The sequence below is a fragment of the Strigops habroptila genome, chromosome 8, assembly GCF_004027225.2.
Source record: "Strigops habroptila isolate Jane chromosome 8, bStrHab1.2.pri, whole genome shotgun sequence".
Lineage (NCBI taxonomy): Eukaryota > Metazoa > Chordata > Aves > Psittaciformes > Psittacidae > Strigops > Strigops habroptila.
The window spans coordinates 23,483,595-23,503,258 of NC_044284.2; the positions used below are offsets into that span (position 1 = coordinate 23,483,595).

At 36.8% G+C, this 19,664-nt stretch overlaps 1 protein-coding gene across 1 annotated transcript in view; it reads left to right on the forward strand.

The window, feature by feature from the left end:
* The window catches only part of ACAP2 (ArfGAP with coiled-coil, ankyrin repeat and PH domains 2), a 72,802-nt gene that overhangs the window by 47,401 nt on the left and 5,737 nt on the right, over positions 1–19,664 (forward strand). The window contains exons 11-22 of the mRNA XM_030495327.1: positions 4,954–5,005; positions 6,356–6,456; positions 7,677–7,782; positions 8,211–8,419; positions 8,636–8,705; positions 10,054–10,148; positions 11,504–11,688; positions 12,503–12,595; positions 13,893–14,080; positions 14,420–14,529; positions 15,536–15,646; positions 15,890–15,951. Coding sequence (XP_030351187.1) covers positions 4,954–5,005; positions 6,356–6,456; positions 7,677–7,782; positions 8,211–8,419; positions 8,636–8,705; positions 10,054–10,148; positions 11,504–11,688; positions 12,503–12,595; positions 13,893–14,080; positions 14,420–14,529; positions 15,536–15,646; positions 15,890–15,951 — 1,382 coding nt within the window. The remainder of the gene's footprint in view (positions 1–4,953; positions 5,006–6,355; positions 6,457–7,676; positions 7,783–8,210; positions 8,420–8,635; positions 8,706–10,053; positions 10,149–11,503; positions 11,689–12,502; positions 12,596–13,892; positions 14,081–14,419; positions 14,530–15,535; positions 15,647–15,889; positions 15,952–19,664) is intronic.

The following is a 19,664-nucleotide window of genomic DNA, read 5'->3' on the forward strand; positions in this document are numbered from 1 at the left end:
GCTGCAGGAGGACCTCCACCAGGGCGCACCGAGTGCAGCCCTGCCCATTGTGCACCCTCGCCTCAAGAGACCAGTCGAGGCACTCTCTACACTCCGAGGTCTGCGCCGCAGCCTCCCCTCTCATCGGCTCTGTCTGGGTGCCTACGCTGGCCACCGCCGGGGCAGAGCGCCCAGCGCGGGCCCTGGTCCTGAGGCGAGTGCTCACCATGCCGCTCGCTGCCCGCTCGCCCTGCCTGCGCCAGCTGCCGCGCCACGCCCTGACTGACGTGCCACGCCCTGGTCGCCGCGCTCCTGGTCGCTCGCGCTCCCTGGGATGGGTTTTTCCCCACTGAGGGCTGGTGCCGTCACTCCTGGCGCCGCCCCCTGTGAGTCAGCTGCTCGCGTGAGCGGAGCTGCCGGCTCCTGGGCAAGTCCTGTCGAGGACTTGGGGCTCTCTCGGTCGCTCTCGCCGCTCCGAACTGAGGCTCCTGGACGCTGTGCTTCCCCCCGCTCCGGTGTTAAAGGCGTCCTCTCTGGAGATACTCACCTCGGCAATTCTTCCTTGCAATTCTTCTCGGCAAATCTTCCTTGCTAACTCCTTATTGCGCTGTCAGTAGTAATGTGTATGGGAAATGATAGCTTCTCTTTTTCCTCTGTTGGTATCAGTTGGTATTTTGTTGGTTCTAAACCTTTTCAAGTACTCTTTTAAGACTGAATTAAGGGCACTAAAATTCATTGCAAGTACCACTATTAGTATATACTTGCCAGCATTAAAAACATAAGATAAAAGGAAATGTTACAATGGATTTTGTCTGGGTTTGGCACACATCAGTATGGTTCTAGCTAACAAATTAAAGAATTGTGATGCCTCTGTGTGCATGTCTTGGTCAGTGGATCTATGGACACCATAGTGGATTATTCTGGGAAAAGTCTGGTTGCTGGGGGAGAAATTAAAAACAAAACCATGTAATGCAGCCCATTGAAGGGAGGGAAATCTGTCCTAATGAATGAAGACTTGGTTTGTTTCCAATCCAAGCTAATTTCTTGCTAGGATGATGTAGTTTCTTCTTGGGTCAGCTGGCATCTTGGGTTTCATTGTCTCAAGACTTTATAGTTATTTGGGTTATTGCATCAAATTTCCTGTTCTCGGAATTGTTCTGCATGACACTGGCTTGAGAAACAAATAGTGTTTGAGCAGGTTACAAAGTAAACTACAAGCTATTTGCAATTCAGTGTTGCTGTGTCTTGAAAGAGCTGAAGATTTGGCGAACTCGTTTTGTTGTGGCTAAATGGATAGCCTATAATGTACATGAATATTTCAGATAATACACTTCAGTGGAATCAAAATTATGTCTTTATACTGCAAAGTCTTACAGTAACAGGAATGGAGATCTGTTTTTTGGAAATATGTCTGTTTGTAAATGATATCTTTTATTGTACACCATTTTTCTTAAGGCATCGGGAGCTGAAATCAGGTGCATTTATTACTGTGGAGCAGTAGGTGGAAAGCTGTTTTAGTTCCTAGAAATTAAAGTGAAAAACAAATCTGTATAATGGAAAAAAATAGACATAAATGTCTGTAGGGAGAAGTACATTTATCAAGCACTGGTATAATCTGCATAGTTTTTAGGTTGGATGCATTAAATGTTTTCCTTTTTAATTCTGCTGTATTTTCAGATCATGCTAATTCTTTGCTTATTTTGCTCATTTTGCATTTTTCATTCCTTCTCCTTCTTTCCCTTATGTTTTAATCCTACCCCATTTTTTCACATGACAGGAAAAAGCCAGATCACATCAGGTACCAACCAGCTTCTTTTATACCTTCCCGATGTTTCTTTGGCACGCAAAAAGCTCTTCATTAACCCTGCATTTAATTTTGATTACTTGCAATGGATGTATAAATGGCTCAGTCTAAGAAAATAACAGAAGGATTCTGCCTGGGATGCCAGTATACCTGCTGCTCAACAACTTTAAAAGAATTAGAAAGATTGAGCTAGATTTAGCTAAAAAGGAATTAAAGTTTCTGCACTCAAACTTGTGAGCATTATAAGATCAGTGTTTTGACTTTTATCCAGTTGAAGTTGGTGAGATTTTTCTTATCAATTGCATTGGAAAAAAAGATGTGACTTTTAAATGTTGTGCATTCTTAATCATTCTCATTTATTTGCATGCTAATAGCAACTAGTGAAGAAAATGGTTTCCTTTTGAGAATCAATAAGCATGATTCACTAATTGTAAAACTGAATTTAAATTTTATGTTTCTTTTTGGTGTTACTCTCAGTTCTTAAAAATTGGAAATTTTTTCAATGAATGTTGTATTGTTTCTGATTTGATTTCAATTTTTGAGTTGTGTAGGTATAAATGTTGGAAAACATTCAGTTTCTAAACCCAAACAGCTATATTTAAGCACCACTGAGGCAGTGCAAATTACTCAAAGATTCCCTAAGTATGTTTTCTCCTTCGCCGTGCTCCTCTCCTGTTACTGACAGAATGACACGTTTAAAGAAACTTTGGCAATGGTCGGTACTTACTGCGCACGTGTTGCCTAAAGGTTTATGAACATTAATTTTAGAACAGGATAGAGGTTGCATACTCTATAATAGCACCTTCTGTGCATTTATTGTACCTGAAAACTTCCTGACTGTTACTGCTGTAGACTCCCAGCAGTCTATTTCCTACAGTAATGAATAGAATTTATTGATGGTACATAGTTACTATGAAATAACTCAAAGTTTTTGGCCTGAATAAAACTGCTGTGGTGCTCATGTGTTGGAGGGCAGTCTGCCACTTTTATTTTTTCAAGCATACAATAAAATGTATTAACTTTCTTTTCTCTTGACATCTAATTCAAAAGTGATCTTCAAGTTATACTACATTCTGAATTGTTGATCTCATTCAATATGTTTCCTTAAAAAAAATAAATACCAACTCCCCCCACCCCTTTTTGGTCAGACTGGAAAGTTCTCTTAAACAGATTCAATTTCTCTACTAGGGAAAAAAGGGCCTGAAATACTGTGAAAATTTCTAGATTAGGGTTTAAAGCTGGCACAAATTTATTTTACAATTTGCGTGCTCACTTACATCCAGTTGATCAGATTGGAGCTTTCTTACTTTAGTAACTCACTGAATATTTAGCTGTAGAATATATGAAGCATTGCATTAATGAAGTTAATGACACCACCTAATGCTGTTGTTAAGGATTTGCTCTGTTGCATGTTATCTTGGGGCAAGGCTTAATTTTATTTTATTTTTTTCCTGTATCACTTAAGCACCGCTTTCCATGCTTTTCTGTTTGGTGTTACATTTGAAAAAAGCACATAAAAAAGCTGGAGTTTATTTTCTAGTCTGTTTTTTGTTAAGTTACCTTTTTAAATATTAACAATAACCCACCTTATGCTTGTATTTGAGGCTTAGTTAGTGCATCTGTAGGGGTTTTTTTAAATAGATGGTAAAGGTGATACCTTTTAAATAGCAGTGACCAAAACTACTGCTGTTAATAAATTGAAAAAGTAATCAACTTTTTCATTATCTGAACCCAGAAGGATGTCTGTTGTTATGTTTGAAATCCAGTATTAAAAGAAGATCCTGTTGTTGCTTTTTAAATTACTTTTAAAATTAAATATATCTGCACAACATTTGAAAAGATTCTTAAAAGGTAGAATCTCATCTGTCTATGATGTACTAACTTTTCTAACAAATACTAGAATTTCTGATTTGAATCTAACTTCGTTTATCTTAATTTTTCTTAATCTTTGCTTCTTTTAATGAATGGCTTGTGGTGGTTGAAAAAATATATGGAGCCCTCTTGTTACTAATTGTAGTAAACTGTAGCTTCAAGTTCAACAGCCTGTGGAGAATAACAAGATATGTTGCATTCAATATTTTGTATAGCGTTGCCATTCAAACTATTTGCAGCGCAGGAGGAAGTGAAATGTGGTATAAGTGGAGTATTTGAGGTATTTAGGAATTATGCTGTGATAAACACAGGTTCACATTATAAACCTGAACAAAACCAGGAAGTGTACATTTCTCTGCAGGATTGAATTGTATTTTACATTCCCTTCATTTTTTGTCAGTTCAAAACCAGTGATGATTGGTTAGCTTTTATTTTGTTCATCCCCAGAAGAGCTAGACAGGTATGTTTATGTTTGTTGCTTTTTTATATTTAGGGGTCTGATAAAATGCCCTTGTAAGAGACCTGAGGCACTTGTAATTTTTTCCAAACCATGAACGATATTTCCATTCTTTATGAACTGTATCCTATCTGGACAGTGAGTTTGACAAGGAATGATAGAGTTCAGAGAGGTTTGTAAGTGTTACATTATCTTTTGGATTTTATAGGATGCCTTCATTAGATCTTTTATTTGATATTTTCCTACAAAGCTGAGGCTTAAGTTAGGATCCTACTTAAAAGGTTTTCCTTGGTTTTCCTTTGGTTTTGTATGCAATCTTTTTATTTCAGCACCTAAAATTTTAAGAAATGCTAACTATAGACAGATGTAAAACCTGCATGGGATAGCAACTGTAGGAATTTTAGTGCCTTAGTAAGCTATTTATTAGTTATACTCAAAAATAGTTCAGGAGTGAGTAGTTCACATAGTTCAAGTATTTTTGTTATTCAAACTATCTGAATTTGTCTTACCAAACAATTACTTTAAAATGTAGTTAGCTGCTGAAATACAGAAGTACATGTTCTTTGAAATGAAAATGTTTTGTGTGATATCTTAACTAATGTCATAACATGAATGTATTTGTTTAGGACTCAAATTATCTGAACCTTGCTCTCTTTTCTGTTTTGTCTCTGCTTTACCTTTTTTCATTATTCTCTTGAAATACTTGCCAAAACTGACTGCGGCATTAATTTTGTGAATTCTTTTAGGCAGTCTCTCTGCAGACTGTATGTTAGCACATTTTGGTCAAATAAGCACTGTAAAATTAGTTACGTATTCTCTGGATGTCTCTTCATTTGAATAGGCGCTGGTTCTCAATACAAAATAACCAACTTGTGTACCAGAAGAAATTTAAGGTAGGTATCAAAAACTGGGATAGTTTGGGGCATGGGTGCTGGTTTTCCTGATTGATTGGGGAAGGAGAAACAGTGCTGACGTTGGCATCCTGTGTAGTCTTCAACAGCCTACTGCTCTTTCTAAATTATTTCCCCTTTATAAGATTAGATTAATATCTACACTTACAGATTTTGAGATTCCTGTGTAGTGACTTGTAAGCACGTAATTATTTTCTGTGGGGTTTGTTACCTTGTTGCAGAGAAGGTTTATGAAGAGCCTTCAAAGTTGTTGGTCCCAAAAGGCTTGTACTCACTTGCTGGCAGGGAAATACTCTATCCTGTTCTTTGAGCAGTTGTGTTTAACTCTTTCAGGACTTGCTCCCTCCAGTTACTTACTGGGTTCACATACCCAATTTAGCAGCTGGGGAGAAAATAGCATGAAAGCATTTGTCATGAAACAGTCAGGAATGCTGTGTACATGTATTTAATACTGAAAATGTAGGATGGTTCAGCAGTGAATTATCTGTCTTTTTGCTGGTGAGAAAGTGCAGCTGTATATTACAGCAGCAAGTACAGCTCTGCCCCAAGCTGTAAAGCCAGCCTTTTCAATTAATATTTGGGCCTGTGCTCCTTTGTTCACTGTTTTAGAATCTCCTTTTGCACCACATAGCTGTAACTGTTCTCCATGTTGGAAAAAAGTAGAGAACTCTATGGTTGGGGGGAGAAAGGAAGAGCTTATGACAGTTAATTTCTCTTCAGTGTTAACAGACCAGGTTCAGAGGCTGTCCCTTGTTACCTGGTGGTAACAAATGAAAGATCTTAATTTTTGTAGTCAGAAAGGAAACAGTTGAGTTTGCGTGAGCACATTTGAGTTGGACATTCTGCATTTGTGAATTCCAGTTACTTTTTTTTTTAATGCACCTTTGAAATGCTGTTAGATTAGAACAGGATTTTTATGAATTGAATCAAATTTTCAAAACCACTGCATCCAGCTTCTGGGTTTTGTGCTTTTCACTTACAATGCTGCTGATTTAGGTATAATATTTGTGATTTATTTGTGAGTTAATTGTATCTCTTAGAAAGTATCTTTGAACTCTTTTGAATACTGTTTAAATATAAGGTGTTGATTATTTAGTGGAGTGGATTGTAGGCAAAAAGGAATTCACGAAGTTTGTAGTAAATTTTCATTAAATATAACTAAGCATTGAAATGTATCTAAATATTTCCTGCTAAGTATCTCTGATTTCACCTAATTAAAATTTTATTTTGGAGGAAAAAGTTGTGTAAACAAGAATTAAATGGTAGATAATATGGGATTGTTAGCAACTTTAGCTTTCCTCTGTGACTTTTTTGTTAATTTTTGTCTCTCAGGATAATCCCACAGTAGTTGTTGAAGACTTGCGGCTTTGCACAGTTAAGCACTGTGAAGACATAGAAAGACGTTTCTGTTTTGAGGTGGTTTCTCCAACCAAGTAAGGAGAAGAGATGGAGCATGTTTATTTAAAAAAAAAAAAAAAATTGTTACATTCGGTTGTCTTGAAATGCAAGATTAACATTTCTCTTGGGACAGATCAAAACAGGAAAAGTATCTGAACAATTCTGTTCTCTGAAATTTTGGCTAACAGTAAGTGATGCTGTGAGAAGTGTTCCTAGTGTTTAGTTTACTTTTGGCATTAAAATAAACATGCATTCTTGTGCTTTATGCAGAAATGGCTTCTGGTTGTGGAGCTGTTGTGGCTTAGTAGTTGCTGATACTATCAGGCTGCTCAGTAATATAAAAACGGATATCAGTTTCTCCAGATTTGATTGGTGTAATGAGAGAGAAGCATATTAATAAGTTGTTGTCTCAATAGTGTTAAATTACATTTCAGAATGCACTAATTGAGACTACCAAACAAAAATATCTTTTAGCTTTATCAATGCAGTGTATCAGTTGTATTTGGAGAAGTACAGCAGTCCTGCTGCATACAGCATAGTCACACAGCAAGGGCAGGATGTGGATTTCTCATTAATGATTTTGAGATGTGACCATATTTACATTCTTGATATAAGATCAGTCTGCTTTTAGGTTTGGATGTTATCTACACTCCTCACTACTACTTAACATTTTTCTTCTAAATAGATTGCTGTCCTAATATTTGTATCCTTTAACGTGCCTTTTGTTCCTGCTTGCCTATACTTTTTCAACCCATAAGTGTTGGCACAGTTTTGTACTTGATGACCTGTTTCCTCTGACTGTTGGTGTGAAAGGTAGTTCATTGTCAGAGAATTTAAAATAACTTTTTCTTGATCTCAGGGAATTAAACTGTGTTTTCAAGGATTGATACCTGTGTCTTGTGTAATGAGTCATGGAGGTAAAATGCATGTGAGCATATAAAAATGAAAAAATTTGAATAAGAAAGGGAATAGGAAGCTAGCTAGAACTAGCTATTTGAAACTAGCTATTTGGGTTATTTGAAAAGTCATATCTATGTTTTATCATTACCTGCAAATAGTTTTGAAAAAAGGAGTTTGTAATTTATAAAGGGTTAGCTGCTTTGTTATCTCAAAATAAACGGGTGTATTAGATGATGCCTACTAAACAATAGACTTGTGATAGAAGAAACTTTCTCTGTATTTTATTGAACAGTGTGTTGTTTGATGTTAGCTGCTTGGTCAGTCTCTGAAACTGAGTACACATGATTTTTCACAGAAGCTGCATGCTTCAGGCTGACTCGGAAAAGCTGCGGCAGGCATGGATTAAAGCTGTTCAGACCAGTATTGCTACAGCATATAGAGAGAAAGGGGATGAATCTGAGGTAAGTTTAAAAAACAACCAAACAATAACCACCCCTTTAGATCCTGGGTATTAAAAATAGAGAAATCATCTTTTCACAAGTGGAGAGGAACAGAAAGAATCCACTCTTTGTCTTCCAGTGGAAATGCAGTGAAACTTTGAAGGCTGTGATTTATATCTAATATATCTTTCACTCCATTTTACTAATGTTACTTTGGCCTGTATGTTTTGATGAGATTTTTCTGTAGCGTGATTAAAATTCATAGGATACTCCTATATTCAGTTCTGTATTTCTTCTAAAAAGCTAAATATTTTTTCAGTTCTATGGCTATCCTTGGCATTAAATGCAGAAGTTACTTTTCTAAGATTCTAGTGCACAGTCACTATCTGTAGGATTTTTATTTCTTTAATTTAGTGTGTGTCTCCTTTTTCGTTTGTTTCTTTTTTTAGAAACAGGAAAAGAAATCATCCCCTTCTGCTGGAAGCCTAGAATCTGGGAGTGAGACAAAAGAGAAGTTGTTGAAGGGAGAAAGTGCTCTGCAGCGAGTTCAATGTATTCCTGGTAATGCTGCCTGCTGTGATTGTGGTTTGGCAGATCCTCGCTGGGCCAGTATCAACTTGGGAATCACGCTGTGCATTGAGTGCTCTGGGATACACAGGTTGGGGAACACTTTGGAACTGTATTTGATTTATGCATTGGCTTAATTAGGAAGGGTGGTGGTTGCCTCTTCAAATGTATATTGAAGCAAGGTTAGAGACCCCTGTTTGTAAACACAATAAAGGTAACTACTTTATTTGCATAAATTAATAGTAAAGCTGTCTGAGGTAAGACATAGCATATAGTTACAGGTTAGTATTTTTCTCATGCTGTTTAGGAGCTTGGGAGTCCACTTTTCAAAAGTAAGATCTTTAACACTGGATTCATGGGAACCTGAACTTCTAAAGGTATGATAGTTTTGAAACAAGTTTCTATTTGGTATTTAAATTGTTGTTCTAAAGCTTCTGCATCAGAAAGTTCAATGCAGGAAATGCTTGCATTTTTTCCCAGTGCATATTTGTGCTTTTGAGTAGAAAATGTTTATAGTTGGTTTTTTTGTTCACACTTTCTTATAATACATGTGGTAGCAGTAGTCATTCCTGGTACAAATTTGCAAGTCAGAAGAACTTGTGACACCTTCAGGTTTGCAAATGCACTTCGAGTAGTAAGTGTCATCTGATACTTCAATATATAAAAAGGGAAATCTGTTTACAGACCAATAACGTAGTGGGCTGAAAAATTTTGCAAGTGTTATATCAGCCTAAAGCATGATCATACTTGAAAATTCAAATGCCAGTTCTTACAGTGAAATCTTGATATTGTACTGTCCTGGCTTATAGGAGAACACCTGTGCGACTGCTCATGTGCATTTGTGTGCCAAATTCTAGCTTGAAATACATAGTTATGAAAATCAGGTAACCTTGAAATACCAAAATAGGAACTCATGCATGGATGCTTGTGTGCAATTGGATAACTAATGCAAAGCATTTGTTTCTAGCTGTGATGTTCTGGTACTTAGGTATTGCTTCTCCATTCTGAACAATCAAAAGACAATGTAAGTAGGGGTGTTTGTCTTGTGGTTTAACATTAAATATTTTTAGTATCAATGTGTTCATGCTGAGGAAACAACAACAAAAAACCCAAACCCAAAACTACACCCCTTCTCCTGTTGATATAAATACCAGAGCTGAATGTTCTACCTGATACTGGAAGCAAGAAGTCTGTTCATTGCCATCACTAAGTTGGACTTCTTGGGCCAGATTCTCCTGAAAGTAGTGTTTGCAGGCTTACTTACTGCCTTTGGTCTTTTTCTATAGACATAACAGATTATGCTTTAGCAAAAATGTCTGTGGGACAAGATGGAATGGAATTGATTGAATTGTCTCTTGCTGATGGGATAAGAATAGGTACTGGCAAAGCTGGTGGAAAAGAGTATCTTTGTTAATGAGGCCTGAAGATGTCATTCTGATTGCACAAAAAAGAATCTTCAGTGACAGATGGTAATTTTTGCAGTCCTTTTTCAGAAGGGAATGGCAATTTAAGAGTGACCATGTTTTTTGTCTTACTCAGAATTTAGGCTCTCTATTCACTGATTGTTTCATTATCATGATGTAAACCCATACTTGGTTTTGTAAGTGTACTTTTAATAGTGAAAAAACTAAATTGTAAAAATAGGCTGAGTGAGGTTAAAACCAACTAAATAAGTAGATGAAGCCTTTTGCAACTGTATTTGAATTTATTTATTTTGCTTCATAGCTTATGTGTGAATTGGGAAATGATGTTATAAATAGAATTTATGAAGCCAAGTTGGAAAAAGTGGGAATAAAGAAGCCACAACATGGAAGCCAAAGGTAGGAATTTACTAGCAGTGCCTCTTCCTTTTCATGTTGCTTCGTTCAGCCTCCAGCTTTAAAAGACACTGCCAGTTAACTGTGTTTAACTGTTAACTGTGATTTATACTCTTTGTTTCCCCCTATCACCAGTATGTTTTGCTCTCCCCCTTTTTCTCACTTTCTGTCTTTACTGGGTATTCCTTCTGTTGGTCCCTTTCTGCTTCATGTTCTGTTTATGTTTCTGTTCATGTGGGGGTTTTTTTCCAATCTCACTCTCTCCTTTTGATGACAACTCTATAGCATCCTGTTCTGTCTCACCAATGTGGGCATGTTGCTTTTGTTTCCTGTCTATTTTGTGCCATCTCAGCCAGCTGTACTTGGCTGTGAGTGCTCCTGGAAGGAGCCTGTGGCTGTACCTTTTGTTTACAGTGACTTGAGTTTAACTTTTGTTCCCTGATCCCCAGAATGCTCTCTCTTTCTGTCTACATTGTACATGAGTGCTGCTGCTTTACATCAACCTTCTAATGATTGTACTGCTGTCTTCCCTTTCTCTCTGAAGCTAATTTGTGTTTGAAGGTGGTTTCCTAATGTTTTGTTCTGCTGCATATGATTTCTTTTAAAACTTTGGTTTTTACCAGCTTTCCAGTTTTGTGCTTCTTCCTATCAGGCAGTTTTGTGATATAGAAAACAGCAGCTTATAAAGTGTTGGCAATTAGGAGACAATGATAATATAAATAGTGTAGGAGATGTGCTACATATTCTTTCTAGGGGTAACTGCTTATCAGCAGTTTCTATAATAATACTTGTATAGCCCCTTTCATCGGTTTGTCACAACTGATGTGTGTGTTTTAAGATAATAACCTCAGGTTACAAGAAAAAAATATTTCAGTATGCATTACGGAACTGGTGGCTGGAGCAGGATTATTATTGCTATTGTTCTCTTGTGCAATCTTGATGTTCCTTTAACAAATGTTGCAATTTATATTTACCTAAATGTATGCTGTATTAATTGCTTATTAACAATGTAACACATGTATAAAAGATTAATACTGAGAAATAATATACAGTAATTAATGCTTATTTCTTCCACATACCACTTTATAAGGTCTCTACCTAAAAAAAACCCAGAACAAAACCAACATATATGAACTTAACAAAACTACTTTCTTTTGAGCCTTATGCAAAATTTAATCAAGAATCCAGAAGGAGTTATACAGCGTGCTTTTCGTCTTTCTGAAAATGTGCTGTGTGTCTTATGTGCAATGCCAAACTACAGTTTTGGTTACTGGCTTTAGTATGAAGTGGACATTGTTTTAATACCTGAAAATACTAAAATATTAGCTTATGAGCTCCAGTGTTTTTCTCTATGACAGGCAGGAGAAGGAGGCATATATCAGAGCAAAATATGTGGAAAGAAAGTTTGTAGAGAAGCAGCCTGCATCAGTATCTCTGCTTGAATCTGGAACAAAAGTTTTGCCTCAAAGTAAGGAAGAGAAAAGGCACAGTGGCCCTGAAAAATCCCTTTTGGCAGGGGAACAGGTTGTGGCATCCCAAAAAGGTATTTACACACTTCTCTCCTTAGCTATATTACTCACATTCTTTTTAAAGTAACATATTTTTGTATTAATTGATTTCCTGCCTCCTGCAGAGAAACCAGAATCTAACTTAAAATAGGTCATAGCCTAGTTCAGAAGTATGGGGGAGAAAAGGTTTATTCAGAGATGTGCATTTTTAGGTGGGGAAAAGTTTGGAGTGGGAATGCTTATTCAGAAACATATTAACCACCTTCTTTCCTCCATATTTTCATTCTTCTTATTTTTTCCAATAACGTTCTTTCCTGCCCTATCCCCTCCTTACTGCCTGCTTTGTGCTTTGCTAACTTGCATGTCCCAGCGGTTGCTGTAAGTAGCGACGAGGCGAGGCGGGAGTCTCTGTTCTGTCCTGATGAACTAGATTCACTCTTCTCCTACTTTGATACCTCTTCAAAACTACGTAGTAGTAAGTACTACAGCTATGGCGTGTTCAGTATTCGCACTAGTGATCCATTTGTGTTGTGGTCATCTCCCTGCCTTTAATCTGTTGCCTCCAGGCTACTGCATTGCTTAGTGTTTTCATGAAATAATTTAAGCTTTTTTACTTATCCTGATCTTTTCCTTTCTAATAATCTTTGACTATTTATTATTACAAATGTTATGGTTGCAATATGTGACTTCATATTTTTCTATGGATGCACTATTGAATAATTACTAGTCATTAAAAAAAACCCCTATGTGTTCAGGACCAAGTATAAGAGCTTGCTTTATTATCATGGTATCTGTGAGGAGCAGGTAACCTGCAGTCTGCATAGTAATCACAATTTCTCCCCAAAACAGTGCAAAGCAGTGACAGTGGGATCCAGCAGAGTGTTGATGACAGCAGAGAACACCTTGCCTCTACTATATCAGCCAACAGCTTGTATGAACCAGGTGCGTTCAGCTTTGTACTTTAAGATGAAAATCTAATTACTTCTTGGTAGCATGTTCTTGTAAAAGAGATTAGTACTTGGTAATACGATTCATGTCTCTTCCACCTGGTGGGCTGAAACATTTTTAACAATGGTAATAATTGCTTGAGTGACCTTTCTGTCCTCTGGGCTTGGTAGCAACAATGACTTTGAATCCTTCTAAATGATATCAGAGAGTTACTATTTTTCCAGTCAGGTGATACTGAGCCAGAACTGTGTTTTTCACAGATAAAGCAATGCTGCATTTTGATAGACAAGCCTCCACAGAAATGCATAATCCTTTTATAAATAGTTAAATCTTTGGACATAGAGTTGCTGTTGAATCACAGATAACAGGCTTTTATGTGTTCTTTGAGTATTCTTGCATAATTGTTCTGTTTTCTGCTTATGTGGAATCGACCATGTCTTTAAGCATTACTCTCTCTTTACTGAATGTTTTAGAAATTTATTGACGAAATTATTTGCTATCTAATATTAGCATCCTTGTCTGACAGAGGTATTGAGTATGATTTGTCAAAATACCCAGAACATTTATTTGTAAAGCAAACTTGCTCTTCTACATCAAAGCACTCTTCTGAGGTATGTTTTTAAATCCAGTAGTTCACAGTTGTGGTTTGTAGGCAAGCAGCATGAGGCTTGGATCTTTTCTTGACTGCATTGTAGAAACGCTTAGGATGCTGTACCTCATGAAAGCTTATATATGACAAAGTCTTTATCTCCCAGACTTCATTCTGTATAACTTACAGAGATGATAGAAAGATTATGCTTTAGTCCAAAAGATTACAGCTGCACAAGTAATTGGTAGATGACAATGCTATCTCTTAACAAAAATCAGGTCAGAACAGTATTAGCCTCATATTCAAGTCTATCCAGCTGTTGCAGATGAAGGTATGTTTGTATGACTATCTCAGCAGGAAATTAGTTCTATTCATATCTTGCTGTATAGGGTAAACCACACTGCTAACCTGAAATCATTTCTTAAAAATTATATGGAATATATAGATTGAAGGATATTCACACATGCCAGTACTGTAGTAGATAATGTTTTCTGGGCAGTAATAATTCTGTGAAGTGGCCATGCCTGAATGCTGGAACAACCTAAAGGCATCTGTGACTTGCCCTGGCAGCATGAGGCAACAATGCACAGTGTTCTGCAAAACCTGAGCTACCTTACACCAGAGAAATGACATTTTTGCTAAGAATTCCAGGAGGTACCTTATAAAAACAGAGATTTTTTTTTTTTTTTTTTTCCCCTCCAGAAGGAGACAAACAAGAGTCTTCTGTGTTCTGTGACTCCAAACAGCCTAGTCCAGGATTGCAGCTATATCGAGCTGCCTTTGAGAAGAATCTTCCTGATATGGCAGAAGCATTGGCTCATGGAGCTGAAGTAAACTGGGTCAATGTAGAAGAAAACAAAGCAACACCACTCATTCAGGCAGTGCGAGGGGTATGTGATGTACAGCACCAACTGATGTGGGAGGAGGGGAAGTGGAATAGCAGGGATATTTCTGTGTCACTGTTTCTTTTGAACTGCCTGCTTCGCTAATGAATGATAATGGCGTGCTGAAGTGGTCTTTACAGTGTTCTCTCAAAGTTGTTTCTGAACTATTTTTTTCCGTTTAATGCTTTGTTTGGAATTATATAACCTAGCAGTGTTTAAATTTGATATGGAAGCAAATTCCTTTTGTTTCCTTTGCCGCATGACTCAGTGGTGAGAAGGCAGAGCAGGTTTGGCGCTTATTCTAGAGATCTGGTGCTGAATTGTTTCTTTGCTTTTATTCCATAGGGTTCATTGGTTACTTGTGAATTTTTGCTGCAGAATGGGGCCAATGTGAACATCAGGGACATGAAGGGAAGGGGACCTCTGCACCATGCCACAGTACTAGGACACACTGGGTAACTTTCTGCTCCAGGATTTGTACATGGCTATCCTTTACTATAGTTGTTAATATGAAGCGTCTTAATTTCCCCAAATATTCTGGCGTTTTAGTATATTTGAGGTGATCTAGGTTTTCCTTCTGTGAAGAGAGAGGAAATAACATTTTGAATTAGCAGTCCCACTGCTAGCAAAGCACACCTTTAGACACGCTCTAGTCTAATTTAAAAAAACATGTATTTGATAATGCTTTGAAATAGCGTGAACTTCTGGTGAAGACTCATGAGATTTTTCTTGGTTTCTTAAGAAATATGATACAAATAGGAGAAACGGTGTGTGACAGCCAAGGCTTTTGCTGACTCATCCCACTTGTGTGTTGCATTGAGAGTCTATCTCATTTCAAAATGTACTGCATTACATCTTGAGTTTTGGAATCATGGCTTTTAACTGAAACCCTGTAACAGGCTCATCTTAAATGAGGACATTACAATCTGGTTGGTAGTGCCTGAACTGCATGCATAAATTCTAGGTACAGTACAACAACTTGGGACAGTTGAAGATGTAAGCTTGTTCAGTTTGCCCTGTTTATAAACATGGAGAATTATAACAGCAGAGAAACATTAAATCAGTTTCTGTTGGGTAAATCGGGCACCTGTGAGCTGTATTCTTTTGTGTATTGAGTTATCCTGCTCAGTGCTCCTTGTCTGTTGTGGTGAAAAGAATAAGACTTTTTGGTGCTCCAACCCGAGGTGATACAGGAGAGTAGAGTCTTGCTTCTGAAGGGTTCAGCTCCTTGCCACGATAGCGTGGTTTGAGTTAGGCTCTTTCTTACGTGGATTAAATAAGTAAAGATTTTGCTTACTACTGTCTTAACATCTTAGTTGTTCTAGATGAACAGCGCTGTTTTGATATGTTCACTTTAAATCACTGGTGATTTAAGCCAGATATGTTGCATCCAGCTTGAATTTATTTGTTTTTCTTCCTTTATTGTTGTGGAAATTATTCTTAAATGCTTTTTCTAAACAGACAAGTGTGTTTATTCCTAAAACGAGGAGCAAACCAGCATGCCACTGATGAAGATGGGAAAGATCCATTGAGTATAGCAGTAGAAGCTGCCAACGCAGATATTGTAACATTGTAAGTTGTACCTTCTGGTTTTGACTCTGTAACTAGGGTTTCTTATTCTGTTTCAACTTTAAAAATATAAGAAATGTCAGAATTCCTTCACACAAAAACAGGCAGAGCAAAAGAAAAATCAAAGAGAGTGCAGTATCCACAGATGGCCTCACTGGTGTGAGGTTCAGAAGTGCCTTGTAGGTCTTGAATTGCAATCTCTTAGTGCTTCAAATATGACACTGTTCTCTGTTTTCTGAATCACAGGTTGCGTTTAGCAAGGATGAATGAAGAAATGCGTGAATCAGAAGGACTCTATGGACAGCCAGGTCAATACTCTACTAATAACCATACTGAAATGCAGTATAAGAAGTGTATTCAGGAATTTATCAGTTTACAATTAGATTCTTAGAGTCTAAGGGAAATTTAAAATAGCTTCATACAGTAATGTTTTTTATAAACAACTGACACATGTTAAAGCTTCATTGAAATTTGCTGGTGTGACTTTGTCAGAGTATTTAGGGGACGTAAAAGGAGAGTGTTTCAAGTACATTATTATAGTAGTGTATGTTACTACAGCCATTACCAACCTGTTTGCTGGTAGTTGTCTACAGTTTTCTCCTATTGATGTTCCATTGAAACTCATGTCATGTTAGGATTTACCTGACATTATTCATCAGCAGCCTTCTGACCCAGGTTGCTCAGAGACAGTTGAGGAGTTCATCTTATTACAGGATACCATTTTCCTTCCTGTGGAATGCTCCTCTTTTTCTTTTTGTAAGAAAAAAAAAAAATGCTTGCACACCAATGTAAAAATGTACATCAAATATTTCAAAACAACTCCAAACAGAAATAGGAAAGTATTATTTCCTCAGATTTTATTTTTAAATATTTTTTGTTAAGATACAAATAAGAAACAAAACAGTCATTCTTAAGTATGTATTTTTGTATGCATAGTATGTTACCATTTGATTAAATAAAAATTGGCAGACGGTTGAGCCAACTGTTACAAGAAAGTAACAAACTATATTTAATGGATATGTGCAACTGTATTCTCAGGCACTCAGTCCCAATTTACACTATGTTCTAATGCGATATTTATGCAAACCATTTCTTCCGTTGCGCTATGCTTCCATAGGAACCTAATTTCATCTCCTACAAATGTCAGTAATGAAAGCACACTTACTGTTAAGTTAGACAGCTAAAAACACACTGCTGTACCTGGCAGTAGTGAAAGGCAAACCTTATTTTTAAGGTTGAATGCTCAGTACTCTTGGCTCACTCCTATAAAGCCCTTATGTATTTCCCATCGATTCACAAGGATTGTGTGCGCTTATGTCTTTTACCAGATTGGGGCTGGAGTATACTCAAGGGGCAACATTGAGTGTCATGTCGATATCCCAGATGAACTCTATTAAGTAAACCAAATTTATTTAGTTTCTCAAGAATAGATATTTTTCAAATTTATTTTTAAACAGATCGTCTAGGAAATGCAAATTAAAACAGTAGAAGTTCTATAGATACTCAGACATTCAAATGCTTTCTTTGACAAAGCCACAGATAATTTAAAAGTATACACTTGATTATGAGCTTAAATGAGGAAAGATTCCACACTCAAGAAAAGTGCAGCAGGCTATGTATATGAAAGAGGCTTTTGCCAATTTGGCCATTTTGAATGTAAAGCTGTTTTCTGATATGATGCATATTACTTCACTGACAGGCCAAACATAACAAATACTGAAGTATTTTTGAGTCTCTTCATTTTTATTTTAAGAGAGAGAACTAATAACTATCAGTTTCAAAAAGTAAGATGCCTTTGTTTTAAGGGAGGTAGGTATTTTGATTCAAAAGCTCTGTGCTAAATCATAAATTAATATTTTAGATCACTTAATTGACCTGTCACAAATACAAAATTATTATAAGCCAGAAAATGTGTTACTATAGTCTGTACAAAAAGCCTTAGTTGGTTGTTAAACATTACAAATATTTAGTAAAATGTTTCATTCATAACAAATATGGGCAATACTTACATGAAAATATGAATGTGTTTAAACTGGATGTGGTGGAGACTATTTTCCCTGACATCTTGCTTAAGATGTTTTTTAGACAGATTCTTCAATTAGATAGGAGAAATAAAAACCTGCATAAGTCTGTTTGTTACTCAAAACTTTGTTAACTTTTTATCAGTCTGTATTACAGTAGACTCTAGAGGCTGCAGCTGACACAATCTGATCCAGGTATTTTACAGATAGTATCTGATCCTTGTAAACAGGCGACATTGACAAAGGCGAGTACAGCTGCCACAATGGGTAAAGCTTGCCCAAAATCAGGGGGAGGGTATCATTAGAGTAATTGTTACATTCAGGCCACAAGCTGTAGCACAGTGTTCCAGCCAGGACATCTTGCTGTATCTTTGAACAGCATATCTCTTCCTCTGCTCGATTCTTTACTTGCTGAAGTCTCTTTTGAAAGTTGAAGTAAATATTTGAGCATTTGAAATGTTAATGTCTGCTAGCCTGCTATTGAAGGGTTGTGTCAATGTGTAAGTGTAAGCACAAAACCTGTCTCTGCTCTTGTGAGGTATGATACCTTTACGTGGTTGTAGAGGAGGCAGGTCTTTTTTCACTGCATATACATGTTAAGTTGCACTGCCCTTATTTTAGAACTCCTCTTTTCCAAAATTATGATTCTAGATGAAAATAAGGATTTTTCAAGACAATTGTATGTTTGCTGGAAGTTATGTAAGGGTAAATATCAGTGTATGAGTTTGTTGTCATCAAAGTGAAGCCAACTGCCTGTTTCTCCAGTTTAGTAATGCAGCTGAGAAACAATTACTAATGTAGGTAGTGGCATCAACATATCTAATTTAAATATACCAATCTGGCGTGAGCTACTGAGAGAGTGTGTATATATTGCTTTGCAAGGTACAGTTGGTCTTCCAAAATATTCCTAGAATGGGAGCTAGCTGAAACCAGCTTGTTCCACAAAAAAGTTCATTTCTGGTGGTAGAAGCCATATGCACCATTGTACTGTTTCTTCTATTATAGTGGAGTGCTCATCTTCTGGTGCTACGGTATGTCTGCTAACTATTTGATATTAGTATTGCCAGTTTTTCTTCCTATCTTTTCTTGAATGTATGATGTGTGCCTTTTGAGTTACTCTGGTGTTACATGGTAAAAGCAGTGTTATAGTATTTTTGTACATAAAATCTGCACTTTGGGGAAAACATTGCTTGGAAAGAGAATTTCCAGATTTCAATTTTAAAGTAGGATTTTAAAATAATTATAAGGTTTACAGTATGAAGTATTTTAATGCAGCATACAAAGTAAAGGGGCACTTTATTTTAGTCTATTTTTGTATGTAATATTTTTGTTATGTAATAGAGCTAAAACCAGAGACACTGTATCTTGCAGTTGCTTTTTCTTTCAACTTAATTTGAAAACCAAATATGGCAACTTGACCTACAGTACTAGTTCACCAGTGGAACCCACTTCTGTATTAAAAGCATAATTGCTTTTACCATGCAAGCTTGATTATGGTTTGTGCTCTTCGTAGCTGTTCTCTTGCTGAATGTTACAGCTCCATTCTGCGCTTACTCCCAGTGCAAGCAGTTTGCAGAAACTCTTAAGATAAAACGTGTCCTGCGCCTGCTTCATCTCTAGAACATACTTGAAACTAAATCTGAAAACCAAAAGGGAGTTTCACTAGGACTGACTTTTCCTAGTAAAGCAGTATGGAATGAATTTTATCTTTTGAAGTCTGGGAAGAATTGTGTCGTTACACTTTGATACAAACCCACATGCCATGCACATTAAATATTTCTGAAAGGCCAGTTATCGTTTCTGAAAGTGTTTTCAAATGAATGATTCTCATCTCCAAAAGAATAATAGTTCTATTGTTGGAAATGTGCATTAAAAGATGGAAAAACCTGAACAGTGTAGCTTTTCACTGTAGTGCAAACTTTTAAACATAAAAATATCATTTTTAAAACTGCCATTTGGGAAAAAAGTGGTGGAATAATACTTCTGCAGTCATATGGGGA